Here is a 16,825-nt window from a genome sequence, read left to right as displayed (position 1 = left end):
GAGGAATTAGATGAAATGGTTTCTCCTCCCTCCCCCTCTCACCCTGCCACTTTTCATACCCTAATCACTAGAGGAAATGCTGTTTTCTTAAAAATAATAAGACTAGAGTAATATTAGGAGACACCGGTGCACTTACAAAAAGGACATAAATGGACTGTTTGAAACACAATGCTTCTAGAATTTAGCAGCTAAGCTCATTCAATTCAGCAAACTTCACTCATAGGACCTGTTATTCATTTGATGTACTAGAGGAAATGGTTGAATCACATCTCACTCACCGACATCAGACATTTCGGGAACAGTGGCCGTGTAAACCTCCTTGGTGAATATTGGTTCATTGTCATTGATGTCATGGATCTTGATGATGAATTCAGACTCGGGCTCCACGGGTCTCCCTGTTTTTCTGTTTATGGCCTGAGCTCGAAGGATGTAAACAGGTTTTTCTTCCCTGTCCAGCCTCTTGGTGGCCTGTATATCCCCTGTGTTTTCATTGATAATGAAGAGATCTCCTGCTCCATCTCCTGAAAGGATATATTTAAGTGATCCATCTCCTCTATCCTGGTCTGAATGTAACTAGTGTAGAAAAAAAAAAATTAAAGAAAGTAAAAGTCAAGTATGTGATCCTAAACTGTTTGTCTTTATGATGCAATGCTATGTTAGCTTTCATTCAAGTCTTCCTAAGGGTCGCAGATTTTTTTCTCTTACTATTAAATCCTCAGTAATAAATGCCATTTGTTAATGAACATGTTTCCTTATAATCACGGAGATTTCCAGAAGTGGAACAGAGCTTGGATAAAATTTAGTAATCCTGATTTTGAAGAATGGAAAACTAAAGGCCAGAGCAATAGTAAGATGCCCAAGGACATATAGGCCTGGCTGGAACGAAACTATTTTCACTTCAGCTTTCAGAACTATTAATACACTCTCCCCCTCACTTTTATGTACACAGATACACTAGACAAGCAATGTACTACTGAGAAAAGGATTTTGGTTTTTGAATCAGAGTGTACATTTTGCCTCTACGCGTTGCTATCTTGGTGAATTTAGGAAAGCTAGTCAATCTTCTTGATTCTAATATGATGGAGATTATAGTCAATTTTCTAGGAAGATGTGAAATTTATTTATGAAATTCAACTCAAAGTGTTTGAGAAACATCTTAAGTGCTGCCAGGGACAATGCCTTGAAACCACCCTGACTAGGGAATTTGCAAGATAAATTGCAATAAGAATTTACAAGATAAATTGGAATAAGATAGATTTACAGGATAAATTGGAAAAGAATATTTAACACATATTTTAGTTTAATATTGGAAAAGACTTTCTAAAAGATTACTGGGTAAAGGGTTGTGGTAATGAACATGAAGATACCACTGAAGTGAAGAGGGCGATCCTAACTTTGAAAAGTAGCCCGTGGGTTACTTATCCTGAACTTTATATCCACTCTATTGACTTCCCTGTTGTTTCTTTAGTTCCCTTTTCCCCACCTCAGCAAAAGTTTAGGCAGTAGGTCTTCCAATAACCTAACCCTATTCACAATTTTTTTCAAAAAGTGCTTTTTACCAAGGAGAACTGTTTTCAGGTCTCAGTTGTAAGTATCAGCTACATACAGACAAGTCAGCTTTAATGGCTAGTATGACCCTGTGGGGCCCTCCTGGGTACAAAAGCCCCTCTGTGCTTCCTGTTTCTCATTTGTGGAGAAAGGCTTTAGTCTCCTAGGTCTTTCCTGAGTTCCAAAGAGCAGACTCAAGCAGTACTAATTAGGTAAGTGAGGGAATGCAGAAACAAAGGAAAAGCAAATAGTTCAGTGATAAAACAGAGTCCTAGTTCCTCCTGAAGAGATATACATAACAATCTGACATATATTTTTGAGTTCTGCAGAAACTAAGCTCCCCCACACAAGGTAGAGGATGGTGATTACATGTTACCACAAGTATGCAGACCCCAGATTCAGAAGGTTGATGATTATGATTCCTGAAACATCACCCTGTTACCTCACCATCAACCAGTCAGAAGAAGGTCCATGAGCTGTAATCCTCATGCCAAATGTTGCCTTCAAAAACCCTTTCCTGAAAGCCACTGGGGAGTTTGGGTCTTTTGAGCATGAGCTGCCCGTTCTCCTTGCTTGTTGCCTCCAATAAACACTGTACTTTCCTTCATTACAACCATCACTGCAAGAGTCAAGAAAACTGAGGCTCCTATATGTAGTGTTTCCCAAATCACACAGCTCATGTGAGAGTCAGATTAGAACTTGAGTGCAAGAAGAGGCTTATAGATTATTCCATGCATCTTTCTCATTTTGAGAGATAAACTGTGTCTAATGCCACACAGCTATCACTAGTTAATAGCAGAGTTTGAGGAAGAGAATATTATTTATACAATTAGTGGCCTTGAAAGCAATTTGACAGAAATCATGCAAGATAAATGCCAACAGGGAGGAAATTGCTTAGAAGTGAGACAAACGCAATAAGAAATGTAAAACAAGAGCACTCCATGATTTGTGTAATGTGATATGCTAAGAAAACGTTGAAACCCTGACTACACAGAAAGAGTCACTGGGGAAAATTTTAACTCTCCATCGTCAAATTCTAATGACTGAAGAGAGCTCTTAAAAAGCTATTTCATTAACTCATGAGTTATGAAACCAATGTCACTGCCCACTGGATCTGGCTCTAGGGCAGCCATGGTCAGCAGCCTAGCACAGTGCAGGGGGCACCACACCAGGAGTCCCAAGTGTGGGCCTTGCTCATTCTCTCTCTCTCAAGAGGACAGTCAATTAACTTCCAAGCCCTGGGATCCTTATCAGAAAATGAGGATAACTGAGCTACAGGACAAGGCTGTAGTGAAGCACTAAGAGACTATATACAAATACTATATACAAATACTATGTTAATTCCTACATAAACACGTGATAAAAGCATGTGTTTTATAAATTATAAAGTATCTTCCAAATTTAAGATATTGTCACTATTATTAGCTCTTAGTTCACAATAAACAGATTTTTGCTTTTGACTTTGAGAACTTTGTTCTGAGGACTTTGAAAAACCCAATTTTACAAACACATGGCATCTCTAAGGTAAAATCTGTTATCAAAAGCCAGTATTCTTCTATCAGGTGGCCACTGCTATCTTTCCACATGATTTATCATATTCTGCATTCCACTAGATTATAGACTTCCCTCAGCTGGTTCTTTCATCACTTTCAATATGTAGTTGTTGCACAATTAGTAGGTGAATACCACATTGGGTCACAAGATTTATTCAGGTAAAAGTTATCAGAAACTTACTTTTAGCTGTCAGGAGAGACCATTTCAATGACTTATAGAACAAATACCAAGACAATATAAAAGGGCAGTGGAGATGCCAACTAAGAGCGTGAACAGGGATTGCTCTGCAGATCCCAATTTTGATTTATCAATATTTGAAAACTAGTGGGAAAATGCATCTCTTCACTCAGGCATTGTATAATAATAAAACAATTTAACCTCATCCCCCTCCCAGTGCAGTGTCTGCATCTGATGGAGCGCACAGAATAGAAACCTCCAGAAGACTTTGTGTGCTCTTTCCCCCCTCTGCTCCCCTTCCACTGAACCCCCCTAAGGCCAGTTCTTTTTTCTCTTCTTGGGGAAAAGAGGAAACATAAGACATCAGTGAAAGTGGTGGTGACAAGCAGACATTAGGGGTTTATTGAGCTCTTAGATTTTAATTGGATTTTTTTCTTTCGTGATGTCATTCATCATGGCCACTGTAAAAGGCAGAAGTTAAACAACAGCAAATAAAAGGTTGTAGGCTGCCCGAGGCATGTTTTTACTAATTTCAGTTTAATGTGGCTGTTCCATTAAGTTTAATCATCTGGTCCACTTTTAACGATTCACCATCAAGTAAAAATTATCCACTTCCCTCGGAAAGTCACATTTCATCTGGGGCTCTCAGGACTTTTTACTACTGTACCTGGAGCATTTTGTTGCAAAAGGAGCTGTTGGTCTTTGCTTGTTTTTCTGTTGACTTATCATTATTTTTTTAAGTGTAGCATCTTGACAAATAAATACAGGGATCTGGGGTTGTAGATATGGCCTCATTGCAGGCATCACCAAAGCAGTGCCAGTATCTTTTTACCTGCTACGTATGCCACCTCCCAACTTGATTTTGTCTCTAATTCAAAGGTATAACACTAACTGTACAGATTTTTAGTGGTTTATGGAGCTAGTTAATGCTGCCCCATTCCCCCCATTCCCTATGTGTCACTGAGTCACTTGTCTTAAGTCAGTAACCAAACTGAATCTTCGAAGCATATGCATCGTTGAGACAAGAAAGCAGAGTTTAAACAGAAGGTTACCTACATGGCACATCTGGAAGTACCTACAACAGCCTGAAAGGGGCTTAGGGAAGGAATTATGTGATTTTTTTGCTGAAATAAAAAAATTGATTATGACTAATATGCTCATAGAGTGTAATGTGGCTCTTTAAGAAATGTAATGATTGCTAATCTGAGATGTTATAAGAATCAGAGAACAGCTGTGGTAAAAAGATGTTGTCTGATTGGGATTGAAGTGTAGAAACTGGAGTTACAGCAGAGAGAACACCTTTGTGCTAAATAGATTGAATATTATTTTAAATTGGGAAAATAAATTTACAATCAACTTAGGACAAATTGAAGCTTAACTGAGTTTAATATGTATATGTATATATGAGTGTGTATATACATACATCTCTCTACATAATGCATGTATACATAATGCTAATAAATATTCTTAATGTTGTAAAAATCATGAAGAGCTTGTTAGGTAGAGTTTATGTCAGGAAGAAATTTCTTGAAGTACATGGCAGGGATTAGGAGTAGATTCTGTTTCAGAGATCATAGGGGTAGGTAAATAAAAATATCTTTTAATAAAATTTTATATTATGTATTTTAATATGTTATATTTGGATGTTAATCATTATTATGAGTTAACTAATTTATATCTAATTTATATTTATATTTAATTAATTTTTTTTTACAAGTTAAAATGCTAATGGCAGCATATTTTTGTGGCAGGTTGTTGGAACTAGACATGCAAATTCTCAGGCCCCATCTACCTCCAGAATCAGAAACTCAAAGGGTGTTGCCCAGCAATCTGTGTTTTAAGAAGCCCTCCAGGTGATTCTGATGAGAGCTCAAGTTTGAGAATCACTGCCTTAACTAGTACAATCATAATGCATGCATGGTCTTGGGCAAGGGAAAGAAATGGGTATGTAGTAGTTGGGTAACCTTGGGGGACTTAGTTAATTTCTCCAAGTCTTATTTCCCTCATCTACATAAGAATAATACTGATACTTAGTTTACAGGTAGGTTGCTCTGAAAATTAATAAAACAATGTATGTAAAATGCTTAACAGAAGGCCTAGCTCAGAGATATGCATCAATAAATTATTCTTACATCGCAAACAGGAAGTATTCAGAAGGTGGATTTTGAAAGTGGAAACATTTGGGTCTGAATTCTGACTTTCCTATTAATCAACTAAATTAATTAAGTTGTCATAGTTTTCATAGGTCATCTTTAAGACAAAACTCAAAATAATTAATTTTGCCAGATATTCCTCTTCTACTTGTCCATTAAATGTGGATATTCCTTAGGCCTATGTCTTAGGTCCTTGTCTTTCCTCATTTCACATACCCTCTCCAAATGAGATTATCTATTTTCATGAATTAAACTATTATCTCTGTGCCATTAATGTCCAAAACTCTATAAAACCTCAGGACAGACATTTTCGTGAGATACAGAGTCAAGGATATAGTGATTCCCAGGCAAGTCTTGGACAACTCACACTCAGTACTTCCCAGTTGACATCATTACCTTCTCTCCCAAACCATTCTTCCTCTTGTATGTCCCATCTCTGTAAGGACCACCAGAGAGTCACCCTAGAACCTTCCTTCTGCCTCCATCTCCAAATTCATTAGGCCCCTAACGCCTGCCAATTCTACCTCTTACCTATATCTTGACTCACCGCCTACTTGTCTCCATTCCCACTGGTGCCACCCTGGTCCAATTCACCACCATTTCTCTTTGACCTATTGCAATGAGTATCTCTGAACACACACTCAGTCTTGCTTCCTTTCCATCTATTTTCCTTTCTGTGACTAGATGAACTTAAACAACACCATCAACAACTCTCAAGATACCACTCTTTTTTAACTGAATCCTTCAGTGTTTTCTCTTTACTCTTGGGATAAGGCCCCCAGCCCCACTCAGCATGGCCTCCAAAGTCCACCACAGTCTCTGCTCCTCTCTAGCTTCATCAGCCAGCATTCTCTCCTTGACACTCTTTGTTCTAGTGTACTGTACGTACTGCAGTTGGTTGAAGATACATTAGACTCTTTCATATCTAGGCCTCCTTGCATGTGGTCCCCTTGGTGTAAAGTCCTTTTGAACACCTTCACCTGGTTAATCCAATTCATACATCAGGTCTTTGTAATCTTGATTTCCTCAGGGAAGTTCTCCCTGAGCTGCTAGTCTAAGTTATAGCCTCCTGTTCTACACTCCCAATTTCTTCCCCAGTTAGCCATCAGTACATTCTCAATTTTTTTTTTTTTTTGAGAATTTCACAGCTGTTTTCATGTTTCAGTCAGCAAACAGCTAGATGGCAAATTTCGTGATAAAAAAAGCATCAAGCCTGTCTGGTTCACTTCCGTATTCTCAGCACCCAACATATTGGCACATTTTAGATCTTCAGTAATTAATGATTGCAAAGAAAGAATGAATGAATGTTATAAAGATAAAATTGGATAAAATAAAAATAATCAATGAAGGTTTCTGGAACACAGAAGGTAATCAATAAATCTTAGTGTCCTCCACCCCCTTTCTCACTTGATTTTAGGATAATTCTATGTATCAAGAATATATGTTCCTGAAGTTGCCAGATAATTTAGCAATTACTACCAGACACTAAGCACATTGTCTAATCTGAGCAGTCAGAGAGGAATTCAAGTTATCGCCTCAGATATAAAAAATTTTCTTTAATAACCAATTAGACCTCAATAATAAAGACAACCTGTATTGGATTTGTTCAAAAGAGCAGATGTTATAAGTACCTTGACCATTATAAGTGCTGGGACAGAAGTCATCTGTTAAGGGTGAAGAAGTTTCAAGAATGAAGCTGATGGAAAATGAATGGAAAATTCTCCATTTCACAGAAACATTGTTCTATTTAAAATATAGTTTAACTGTCAACCAAGACCATTTAAAAACACTTATTGGCCTGAAGAGCTGCATAAGGCAATGAATAAAAAACATCTAATACCTGCCTTCTATACCTTTGCAAATTAGGCGTGGAAATACTTACCCATACATAAAAGAAAGCAAATAAAAGCAGAAATTAGGCACTTCGGTATTCTTATTAAGTATTAGTTAGGAATAACAAGGTAAAGGAAATGCTAGAGAACAATACAGAGGGAACGTGGGAGTTGGACAAGGTGGAGTCAGGGGACACGTTAGCTCTTTGATGGTTTAGGAAGACTTCTTGGAGAAGGTTGGATCACCAAGGGGAGAAAAATGGCTTGACAACCAGTATGAGCACGTGGCATGGTTTCAAGGCTCTGTGTGGGAGAAAATCAGAGAAGTCCTTGAGTATGGGCCTGGAATAATAAAAGCAATAAAGTCAGCTAAAATAGAAGCGTCCTTCCCTTGAGGTGCAGGGTCACATATTTTCTCACACTGCATTCCTATGTGCACGGGAAGATGCAGCTTCCTTATTATTTCTTTCTTTTTTTTTTTAATAGCTCATCCCTCAAGCTCTAATCCCATTGAGTATTAGGAACTCGATATTAGGTTGAATATTCAGTCAATATTCAGTAATTTAGTGCAGCCCAAGAAAATCTGCCTGATTCAATAATACAGTCTCTTTAGATAACCATTTTAAATCAATGCCTGTCTTTCTGGTTTTTGCCTTCTCTCTTTGCCCCTGATTCATTCCAAGATGACATCTGGGTGTATGAAGAGGAGAGACCCACATGGCACAAACCAGAGGGCAATTCGGGGCTTCTGGAGCTAAGGGCAGTCCTGTACTGCCTCTAGTCCACTGGTCTCTAGACAATAGCTCTCGTCCATTACTTTCCTCAGGGGCATCTATGGTTCTGGCAAGTGGAATCACCATCTCAGCTCTCCAGGGTCCAAGGTGACTAGCCCCACCCTGCCTGCCTCCTTGGTATCACATACTCCCTGATGTCTGAGTATCATTCCTCCATTGCCCTTGGCAAATGTGGACTTAGCCACAGGGTTGCTTTGCCCTTGGTAGGTACCATCAAAGAGATCATCCACACTTTTCTTGCCCTGGAGAAGCCCAGGAGCTAAAAGGAGCTTCTCCTCCACCACATGATTGCCTCAAAGGGAAACGGGCAAAAACCCACTTTGTTTTCACCTTTATCCACAAACTTGCCACTGCTTCCCACTGTCCCCTTTGCCAGACTTCAGATACACTGTCTCAGGGAAGTAGAAATGACTTCAGATACACACAGGCTGTGTGTTTTTGTGTTTAATAGCCAGGAATGTGAAATCCCTCCCTCAGTTTCAGGAATACCCCACCACTTAAGTTTTGGTGGGAGGAAGAGCCAATTCCCACCATAAAAACTGAGAAGATAACTGGGGGGTAAGAATGAGCAATAGCCCAGAGCCTGGCACCAGTAACTTTTGGTAACTACATTTATAAATGGGATTCGTAAGTTTTATTCGAATTGGCCAGGCTCATCTCTTGATATGTTAAATGGGCTCTAAAAGAATCAGGACAATCTCTTCCTCTGACAAAACCTAGGATCAGGCTGCCTCCATCTCCCATGTTCTTTTTCGACTATACTGTGTTGCCTCTTATCATGACCAGAAAACATTATATCCTTCTATATAATATAAATAATGTGATTGATTTTTAGAACAGTGTAAGTATTTTATCTTTAAAGCTTTCACTTATATGATCAATCATTTGGCAATGGGTCTGTCTGGAATTTGGGAAAATAATAATAGCAGACATTTATGAAGCCCATCCTATGAGCCAGGAAATGTGCTGCTGTTACACAGATTATATAATTTGTTACTCATTATGACCCTCTTCCTGTCACCTCAACTGATGAGGAAACTGAGGCAAGGTAAGAGTTTAGTAACTTCTCAGCATCATGCAGCCAATGGGAGAAGGATTGGAGTCCAGGCAGTCTGACACCACAGTCTAGTCTGTTAACTGCAACATAAATATTTTCTCTGGATATTTACATTCAGTTCTATGACATTCATGAGAGGTTTATCCTGTACCAAACAATATTTTAAGGGCTGAGCTACAAATATCTACCTAATTCAGGATTTTTTGACCTCTGTACTATTAACATTTTGGGCTGGGTAACTCTATTCTGTGTATTATAAGATGTTTAGCAGCATCCCCGGCCCCTACCCACTAGATACCTGTAGCACCTTTCAAGTTGTGACCACCAAAAATGTCTCCAGACGTTGCCAAATGTCCCCTGGGGGGCAAAATAGCCTCCTTTGAGAACCACTGATTGAATCCTATATCTATCTATCTATTAATATCATCTATCTATCATCTATCATCTATCTATCAATATCATCTATCATCTATCTATCTAATCTATCCTTCCATCTTTTTTCCCTCATTGCGTACCTTGTAACTTTAAAAATACGTTCATATAATACCGTAAAGTGTTCTGCATTTGCAGAGATTCCACATGACCCCACTCAATTCAATCTTTTATCTTCGTTAGATTTAATAAGCACTGAAACAGACCTTGTGTTATGTGAAGGAGAATTTTTGACCACACTGCTAAAAGCAAAAGAATTTTAAATCTAGACTCAGAAGACATGTATTAATTCCCTTGACATATATCCTTTACACTCAATACCTTGAATGTAATGTCAAAAGTACCAGGGCAACTATTAAATGAACAAAACTTTAGTGCTGTAATAGTTGTGGTAAGCAGAATAATGGCTCTCCCAAAGATGTTCATGTCCTAATTCCCAGAACCAATGACTATGTTACCTTACATGGCAAAAAAGACTTTACAGGTGTGATTAAGATAAAGATTTTGAAGTAGTGAGACTGGCCTGGATTAACCACATGAGCCCAATGTAATCACTAGGGTCTTTATAAGGGAAAGAAGTAGGGGAGAGCTGGAGTCAAAGAAGGAAATGTGACGATGGAGCAGAGGTCAGAGAGAGAGAGACTGAGATAGAGAGAGATTTGAAGATGCTATGCTGTTGTCTTTGGTGGAAGGGACCATGAACCAGGGAATGTCGTCAGCCTCTAGAAGCTTGTAAAGACAAGGAAACGGCTCCTCCCCTACAGCCTCCAGAAAGACACCTTGCGGCACCTTGATTTTAACCTAGCGAAACCCATTTCAGACTTTTGACCTCCAAAGCTATAAGATAATAAACTTGTACTATTTTAAGCCACTAAGTTTGTGGTAATTCATGACAGCAGCAGTAGGAAACTAAGGTAGTTTTCTTGTTGTTGTTCTTTTTTTGAGGGGGGAGGATCTTAGTTCCCTGACCAGGGATCAAACCCAGGGCCATGGCAGTGAAAGTGCCGAGTCCTAACCACTGGACCGCCAGGGAAGTCCCACTAAGGTAGTTCTTTACCTTTGGAATTCAAGGTGAGCTGGAACTGCATGTGGTCCTTCAAGAATTTCAGGGAAGAAAGAAGAAAACTAGCTCTTGGTGAACACTTACTGTGTGTTAGCTACTGCAGGAATGCTTTGTTTGTTAATCAATAACACTCATAATGACTCCAGGAAATAAGCTTTATTTTCTCCACTTTTTTCAGAGGAAACTGAGGTTAGGGAGGTTAAGTAACTTATCCAAAGTTAAGAGCAGAGCCAGGGAGGTTACCAAGATCTGCCTGACTCCAGAGTCTGTTCATTCACATCAGAGAATACTACCAAAAAGCACTCCCTACCATGATTATAAACATTTCTGGACTCATTATATTATTATATTAGACCCCAGGCTAAATTATTTGTAAATTCTATTGGCACAAATGGTACAAATTGTAATAGATGTTATTGTTCATTTGGGATTTATCAATTAAACAAATGCATTTTGGTTTATTCACTGCATGAAGTTATTTCCCCAAAAAGGCATTGTTTACTGCCTTTTGCTTGGCTCTGGAAGTCCAGGGTCTTTGGCAGACTGAGACATTAGTCTGAGCTCCTGCTTAGTCTAACATTTTCATTTTTAAAAAGCCAGTGGTAAATCAAGCTGAGAGCCAGATATCCAGTCAAAAATTGATTTAGTAAGGCACTGTAATTCACCAATTACAATCCTACTTTTTGCCTTATAATGTAATCTCTTCAGCACTTATCAAATCTAAGGACACACACACACACACACACACACACACACACTTCCCCTGCCTCCTCTCTCTTTCTCTCTGACAAGTACACTTTGGAAGAAAATATTAATAGATAAATGCAGACATCTGAGACATGATGATTCAAGTAGCAGAAATTTTAAAAAAATTATGCTCCTCACTAGTTAATGGACTTCTCCCCAAATGTGTTTTTCTTCAAAGGTAAAAAGCATATTGGATATAATATTCTTATGTAGATTCTTACTTAGAATCTAAAAAGTTAAAACCATATCTTTATAAAACAAGTAGTTTGCTTTAGGGAGAGACTATTTCTCATTCAAATTCGTAACTCTCAAGCATCTTGTACATGTCCAATAAATGATGATTAAACTGAATTCTGTAACACGCTCAAGGAAATAATGGTGAGCAATTCTAGGAGAAATGATTATGAGTTCATTAATTAGTTCTAAGTTTTATTGCATGGGAACAGCTTATAATTTTTTAAATAATTTGAACAGCTTTGGTTTTGGTTTTTGTTTTTTTCTTTAAGGGAATAACTGGGAAACACTCAGTGAAGAGAAATGTGTGGTGTCTGGATGGCCACGCTAGGGAAAGTGTTCTCATGGTGATGTTAGTGCCCTAAATTCAAGTGCTCCAACTCCTTAGCCCTGTGCTACTACTCTTCCATTGCCCACTATGCCTGAAATACTCTCTACTACTTGAACATGGTAAAGATGTGGTATAAGGGAAGAGTATTAGACTAAACCATGTCAAAAAGCATGGACTCCAGCTTCAACTTTGGCACTCTGCTGGCAATGTCTGGTCTCTTAACCCCTCTGGGACTCTGTTTCCTCACACCCAGAAGCATTGAGTTCTGCTCAACTGAAAGAGTGCTTAGGCAGATCATGAGGAATGCTTGTACACATGAAAACACTTTATAAACTGTAGTACTTGATAAAATGTGGAAAAATATTATCACTGCTCCTATCTGATTACAAATTTTCTGCAATAAAACTCTGCTAAAAAACAACCTAAGACCTCTTCACCTGCCAGGGGATGATTTCCCTTGTGTTGTGTTTTCTATTCAGTCCCTCCCCATCCAGCACCCTCCCCTTCTTTGAAGTTACTTGATGGTTTGAATTGCAGTAAAGATTCTGACTGTCTCATTATCATTTTAAAACTCAAGTAAGTAATGTCTAGATTGTTGGAAAGGAGATAAAACTGAATAAACTACTGCCACTGAAGTCTGCCCAAGTCACTTCATTTTCTTGATTTGATTATAAAACAGTATTTCCCTTTAAGAGGCAGGTAGATTGGTAATCACCAAGATCATAGCTTTCATACAAGGTAAACAATTCCTCCCTTTTGTTCTTTTTAGAGAATACACACAGCTGGGAGGGTAGATAGAACACTCAAGATACAAATGGATAATAAAGTAATTTCTTATACTCCACTCTACCTTATTGATTTCTTTTTAAAAAATTTTAAACACTTTTATTTGGCAATAATCTCAAACTTAGAGAAGATGCAAATATAAAAATTGCTTTACTTGATTTCTAAAGGGAAAGTTTGCTTCCTGGAGAGTATTTATCTTCATTGGAAAAACAAAAAAGAAACCCTAGGATGTAGATTAAGTAAATGAGCCAGATTCTTATGCTTCACGATTTATGAAAAGAAAACAATAAAGCATGCTAAAGTTTTGCATAACTGTTTTAAAGCAGAACTTTCTTTGCATCTCCTCTTTCATGTTCGCTTCTGAATTGTACTCATAATATAAACAGTAGAAAGAGTTAAGATGTGATTATTTCCCAGAAATGATTATATTTCTTGTGAGAACTCAAAATATGTTGATTAGAAGAATATATAGTTGGTACAAAAAGGATTAGTCGTTATATAGAATTTTTCTCTCTCTGTGTTATCCCATTTTTCTGTATAGTTGATTTTTTTGTGAATCATTGCAATCAACATTCTCAGGTCTTAAATGATTTCTCTTTTACTGAGCACTTGAATTATCTGCACAGTGTAGCTCAGGAATTTTAAGAAAAAAATTTGTTTTCTATTAATGAGCTCCGGCTTTTTCTCATTTTGTTTCAAACTTTCTTCTACTGAGATCCTAAACTAATGTCTGATTTTTCATTTGTAAAAGTCTTAAAGGAACCAACTTTTATGATGTGATATTATTTGCTATATGTTTTCATTTTTATCTTTCCTGTTAGTTTCTGCACATACAACTAACTGTGTTATCTTTAATTTCTCTGGTTTGCACTAAGGGACCTTGAGTTTTCTGCTATTATATCATAAAATACCTATGTCATTTTGATGTGAAATTTCCAGAGGTAGTTTCTGTGGAAAGACTTTCATGATGATTTGGTTTATATGTTTGCTATCTAATATATCCTTGAACTTTAAAGACTAGATTTTCAGTTGTCAACAACACAAAACAAAACACTATCGATGATATCCATATCAAATCATCCACATCAATAAGCTGGGAGGCAGCTTTTAGATAACACAGCATTTTTTAAAATCTATTTTTAAACTCTTTAAATTTATTTATTTATTTAATTTATTTTTGGCTGTGTTAGGTCTTTGTCACTGCGCAAGGGCTTTCTCTAGTTGCGGCAAGCAGGGGCCACTCTTCATCGCGGTGCTCGGGCCTCTCACTATCGCGGCCTCTCTTGTTACGGAGCACAGTCTCCAGATGCGCAGGCTCAGTAGTTGTGGCTCACAGGCTCAGTTGCTCCGCGGCACGTGGGATCTTCCCAGACCAGGGCTCGAACCCGTGTCCCCTGCATTGGCAGGCAGATTCTCAACCGCTCCTCCACCAGGGAAGCCCAACACAGCAGTTTTCTATCTTTTGTGGTCCCTGCAGCTTAACTGAAGTAATATTTGACTGTTTCCAATGTGCAAAATCTGTGCTAGATATCTTTAAGGATAAAAATATGAGTGAGGTGTAGTCTTAGGGTTCTGCAGAGTTTATAAAGATATAAGCATTCAAAGGTTTAAATTCAATATCTAAAGTACTAATTTGAAAGACCAGACCTAGGACCCAATATAAAAGAGTACTCAATATATTAAAGGTCAAAGTTTAACCTTAAACAAGGAATTAATTATTTTGCTCTTAAAAAATGTAATTAAACATAATTAAATCAAAAATAATTTTCCCCAAATAATAAACTTTGGTGCAATAATGTAAGGATCTCATGATATTAAATCCCACTTAACAACTTAACTATGATCATTCCAATTTAAAACATTATTATACCCTAAGTGTGATAGTCATTTTTGATTGTTAGATACATTGAGGTTTTATTGAAAAAATAACAAGACCTAACCAGACTCTTAACATTTCACAGTAGTTTAAATATTCAATAACATAAACTCCAAATTGTGGCGTTAAGTAATGATGTTTTAAAATGAAATGATATATAGCCTTAATAGGAGGATCTACAAAAGTTACCAGGATCATCAAATTACATAAAGTGTAGTGCTCATTTTATTTTTAGTTTGGTTGGGATAATAAAGAAAACTTTGTACTGTTATATATACTTGGCCCTCTGAATTGCTGGTGATGAGTTGTGTTTGCAGGTGCCTTAGCTGCTTTGGCACCATCTTCTGGCCCATAATACTTGACTTCAGAGAATGAGACTGAACATTAGTGGAATCATCAACTGGGCACTTTTGGTTTCTCCTTCTCTTCACCTTTCCTGTTTTCTGAAGATGCACTTGATAGTAGGATGCCTTCCCTCCTTATTCTGAGTACCGTATGCTGACCCCATTCTAAGCTCTTTCTCGTATTAACTTAATTAATCCTCACTTCAACAACTTTATTACTCCCCACATTTAACAGCTGAAGAAATGGAGAGCAGAGAGAGGTTAAATAACTTGCCCAATATTACCCAGGTAGTCATAGTGTAGCTGAGGCTCAAACATAGGCAGGCTGCTCATGCTATTAACTTTATAGTCTCTGGTGAATAATTGTTGAATGAATGAAAGCCATTTTCTCTCCAAATCTATTTGAAAATGCCATAGCTGAGATAAATTCTTCAACTGCCTTCTTAACTCCAATCTCTGTTCCCTCTAGTCAGCATTAAATCCCACATCCAGACTGATATTTCAGGCTTTTTGTTATGCTTTCATTACTGCCCTCAGGTCTTCTGAAACACACCAATTCACTTAAAATATTTATCCATATATCTCACACATGTATACATTTTAATCTTTTAAAGTGCCTCCCTTTTCTTGTGCATATGTGTTCTCTGTGAATAGAAAACTGGAAGAAACTATAAATATTTTTCCTGTGAAAAATTTTGGCATGCTGCTTTTCTTCTTATTCCAGGCTGCATAATTTCAAATTTGATTCCTCACATTGACTTTGAGAATAGCTGTTGTTATTTTTACTTATTTATCAATAATGGCAATAAGAAAAAAACCCTCTAATTCTCTTATGGAGAATTCTGTACTTTCTTTCAATATCTTCTTCAATTCTAGATGGAAAGATAGGTATTCAAAGAATATTGATATATTTAGCACGCTCATGAGGATATGATATATATGATGTATGTAGCAATATATGATGACAATGTATATTACATTATCATCTTAATAACTGGCAAGATAAAAACTTGTAGGAAGGTGGAGCTTGCTAACAGCAGCCTACATCTATACAAAAAGAGTTGAATCCTTGAGTTTCCAATGATACATTAACATCTAAACATAATCTCTAAATTTGATGAAGGTTGTTAAAGGCAGGACCCCTTCCAAAATCACATTTATTTTTGGTAGAAAAGGGTAGAATATTAGAAAGATAGCTTTTAATTTTGACTAGAGGTAGGGCACTCTAAAAGTTAAATTTCTAATTCTTGTTACAATATATTCTTAGTTTCTCATATTTAAAATAATGTACTAATTCACATCAATGGAAATGAAGAAAATCAGTGGTTTAAGAATATTTTGACCATTGACTGCCAATATGTCAGGAATTTTTAACTGATTTTTGAAATGAGTCAATCAAAATGATAATTAGGGATTTTAAAAGACATATAAACTGGGATGTTGGCATTCTGTATATTTATATGCCCATTATGCTAGGGTGGATCCATACATGACAAAAAATGAAGAACTCTGGTGCAAATCAAATACTTACATGGTTTCATAAACAAATTAAGGTGATGAGTAAAGAAATACTTAACAATGTCCATAGGCTAGATTCTGGCGGGTTTGTTATAACGAGCATGCAGAGTCTCTATAACCTTCTGAAAGCCTCTAGCTCTGTTTGGCTTGTGGAGCATGGAGGCAAAATAACTCAGTGGGAACAGAAAGGATTTGAACCTTTAACTCTCTTTTGTTCAACTTGATCCCTCCATTTTTTTCAGCAAATTGAATTATAAGCAGAGGATATAGGAGTCCACAGGCATAATAACATGGAAGTTGGAGAATTTGAGATTGGGTCCTTGTTTGGCTCTCTATACTTTACTCTGCTTGCGTGACCCAGGTAGCCAAACAGTGCCTT

The 16,825-nt window shown here is 37.3% G+C and overlaps 1 protein-coding gene across 3 annotated transcripts in view; it reads right to left on the bottom strand.

The window, feature by feature from the left end:
- Positions 1-16,825, bottom strand: part of CDH6 (cadherin 6) — a 134,299-nt gene that overhangs the window by 26,981 nt on the left and 90,493 nt on the right. For 2 of the 3 annotated variants that reach the window (XM_059061033.2, XM_067030829.1), the window contains exon 3: positions 279-573. The exons of the other annotated variant lie outside the window; for it this stretch is intronic. In XM_059061033.2, the coding sequence (XP_058917016.1) occupies positions 279-573 (295 nt within the window). The remainder of the gene's footprint in view (positions 1-278; positions 574-16,825) is intronic. 3 annotated transcript variants of the gene reach the window in all.

Source organism: Kogia breviceps, chromosome 4, assembly GCF_026419965.1.
Source record: "Kogia breviceps isolate mKogBre1 chromosome 4, mKogBre1 haplotype 1, whole genome shotgun sequence".
Taxonomy (NCBI): domain Eukaryota; kingdom Metazoa; phylum Chordata; class Mammalia; order Artiodactyla; family Physeteridae; genus Kogia; species Kogia breviceps.
The sequence above is the reverse complement of the archived record's forward strand: the minus strand, read 5'-3'. Positions and strand labels throughout refer to the sequence as shown.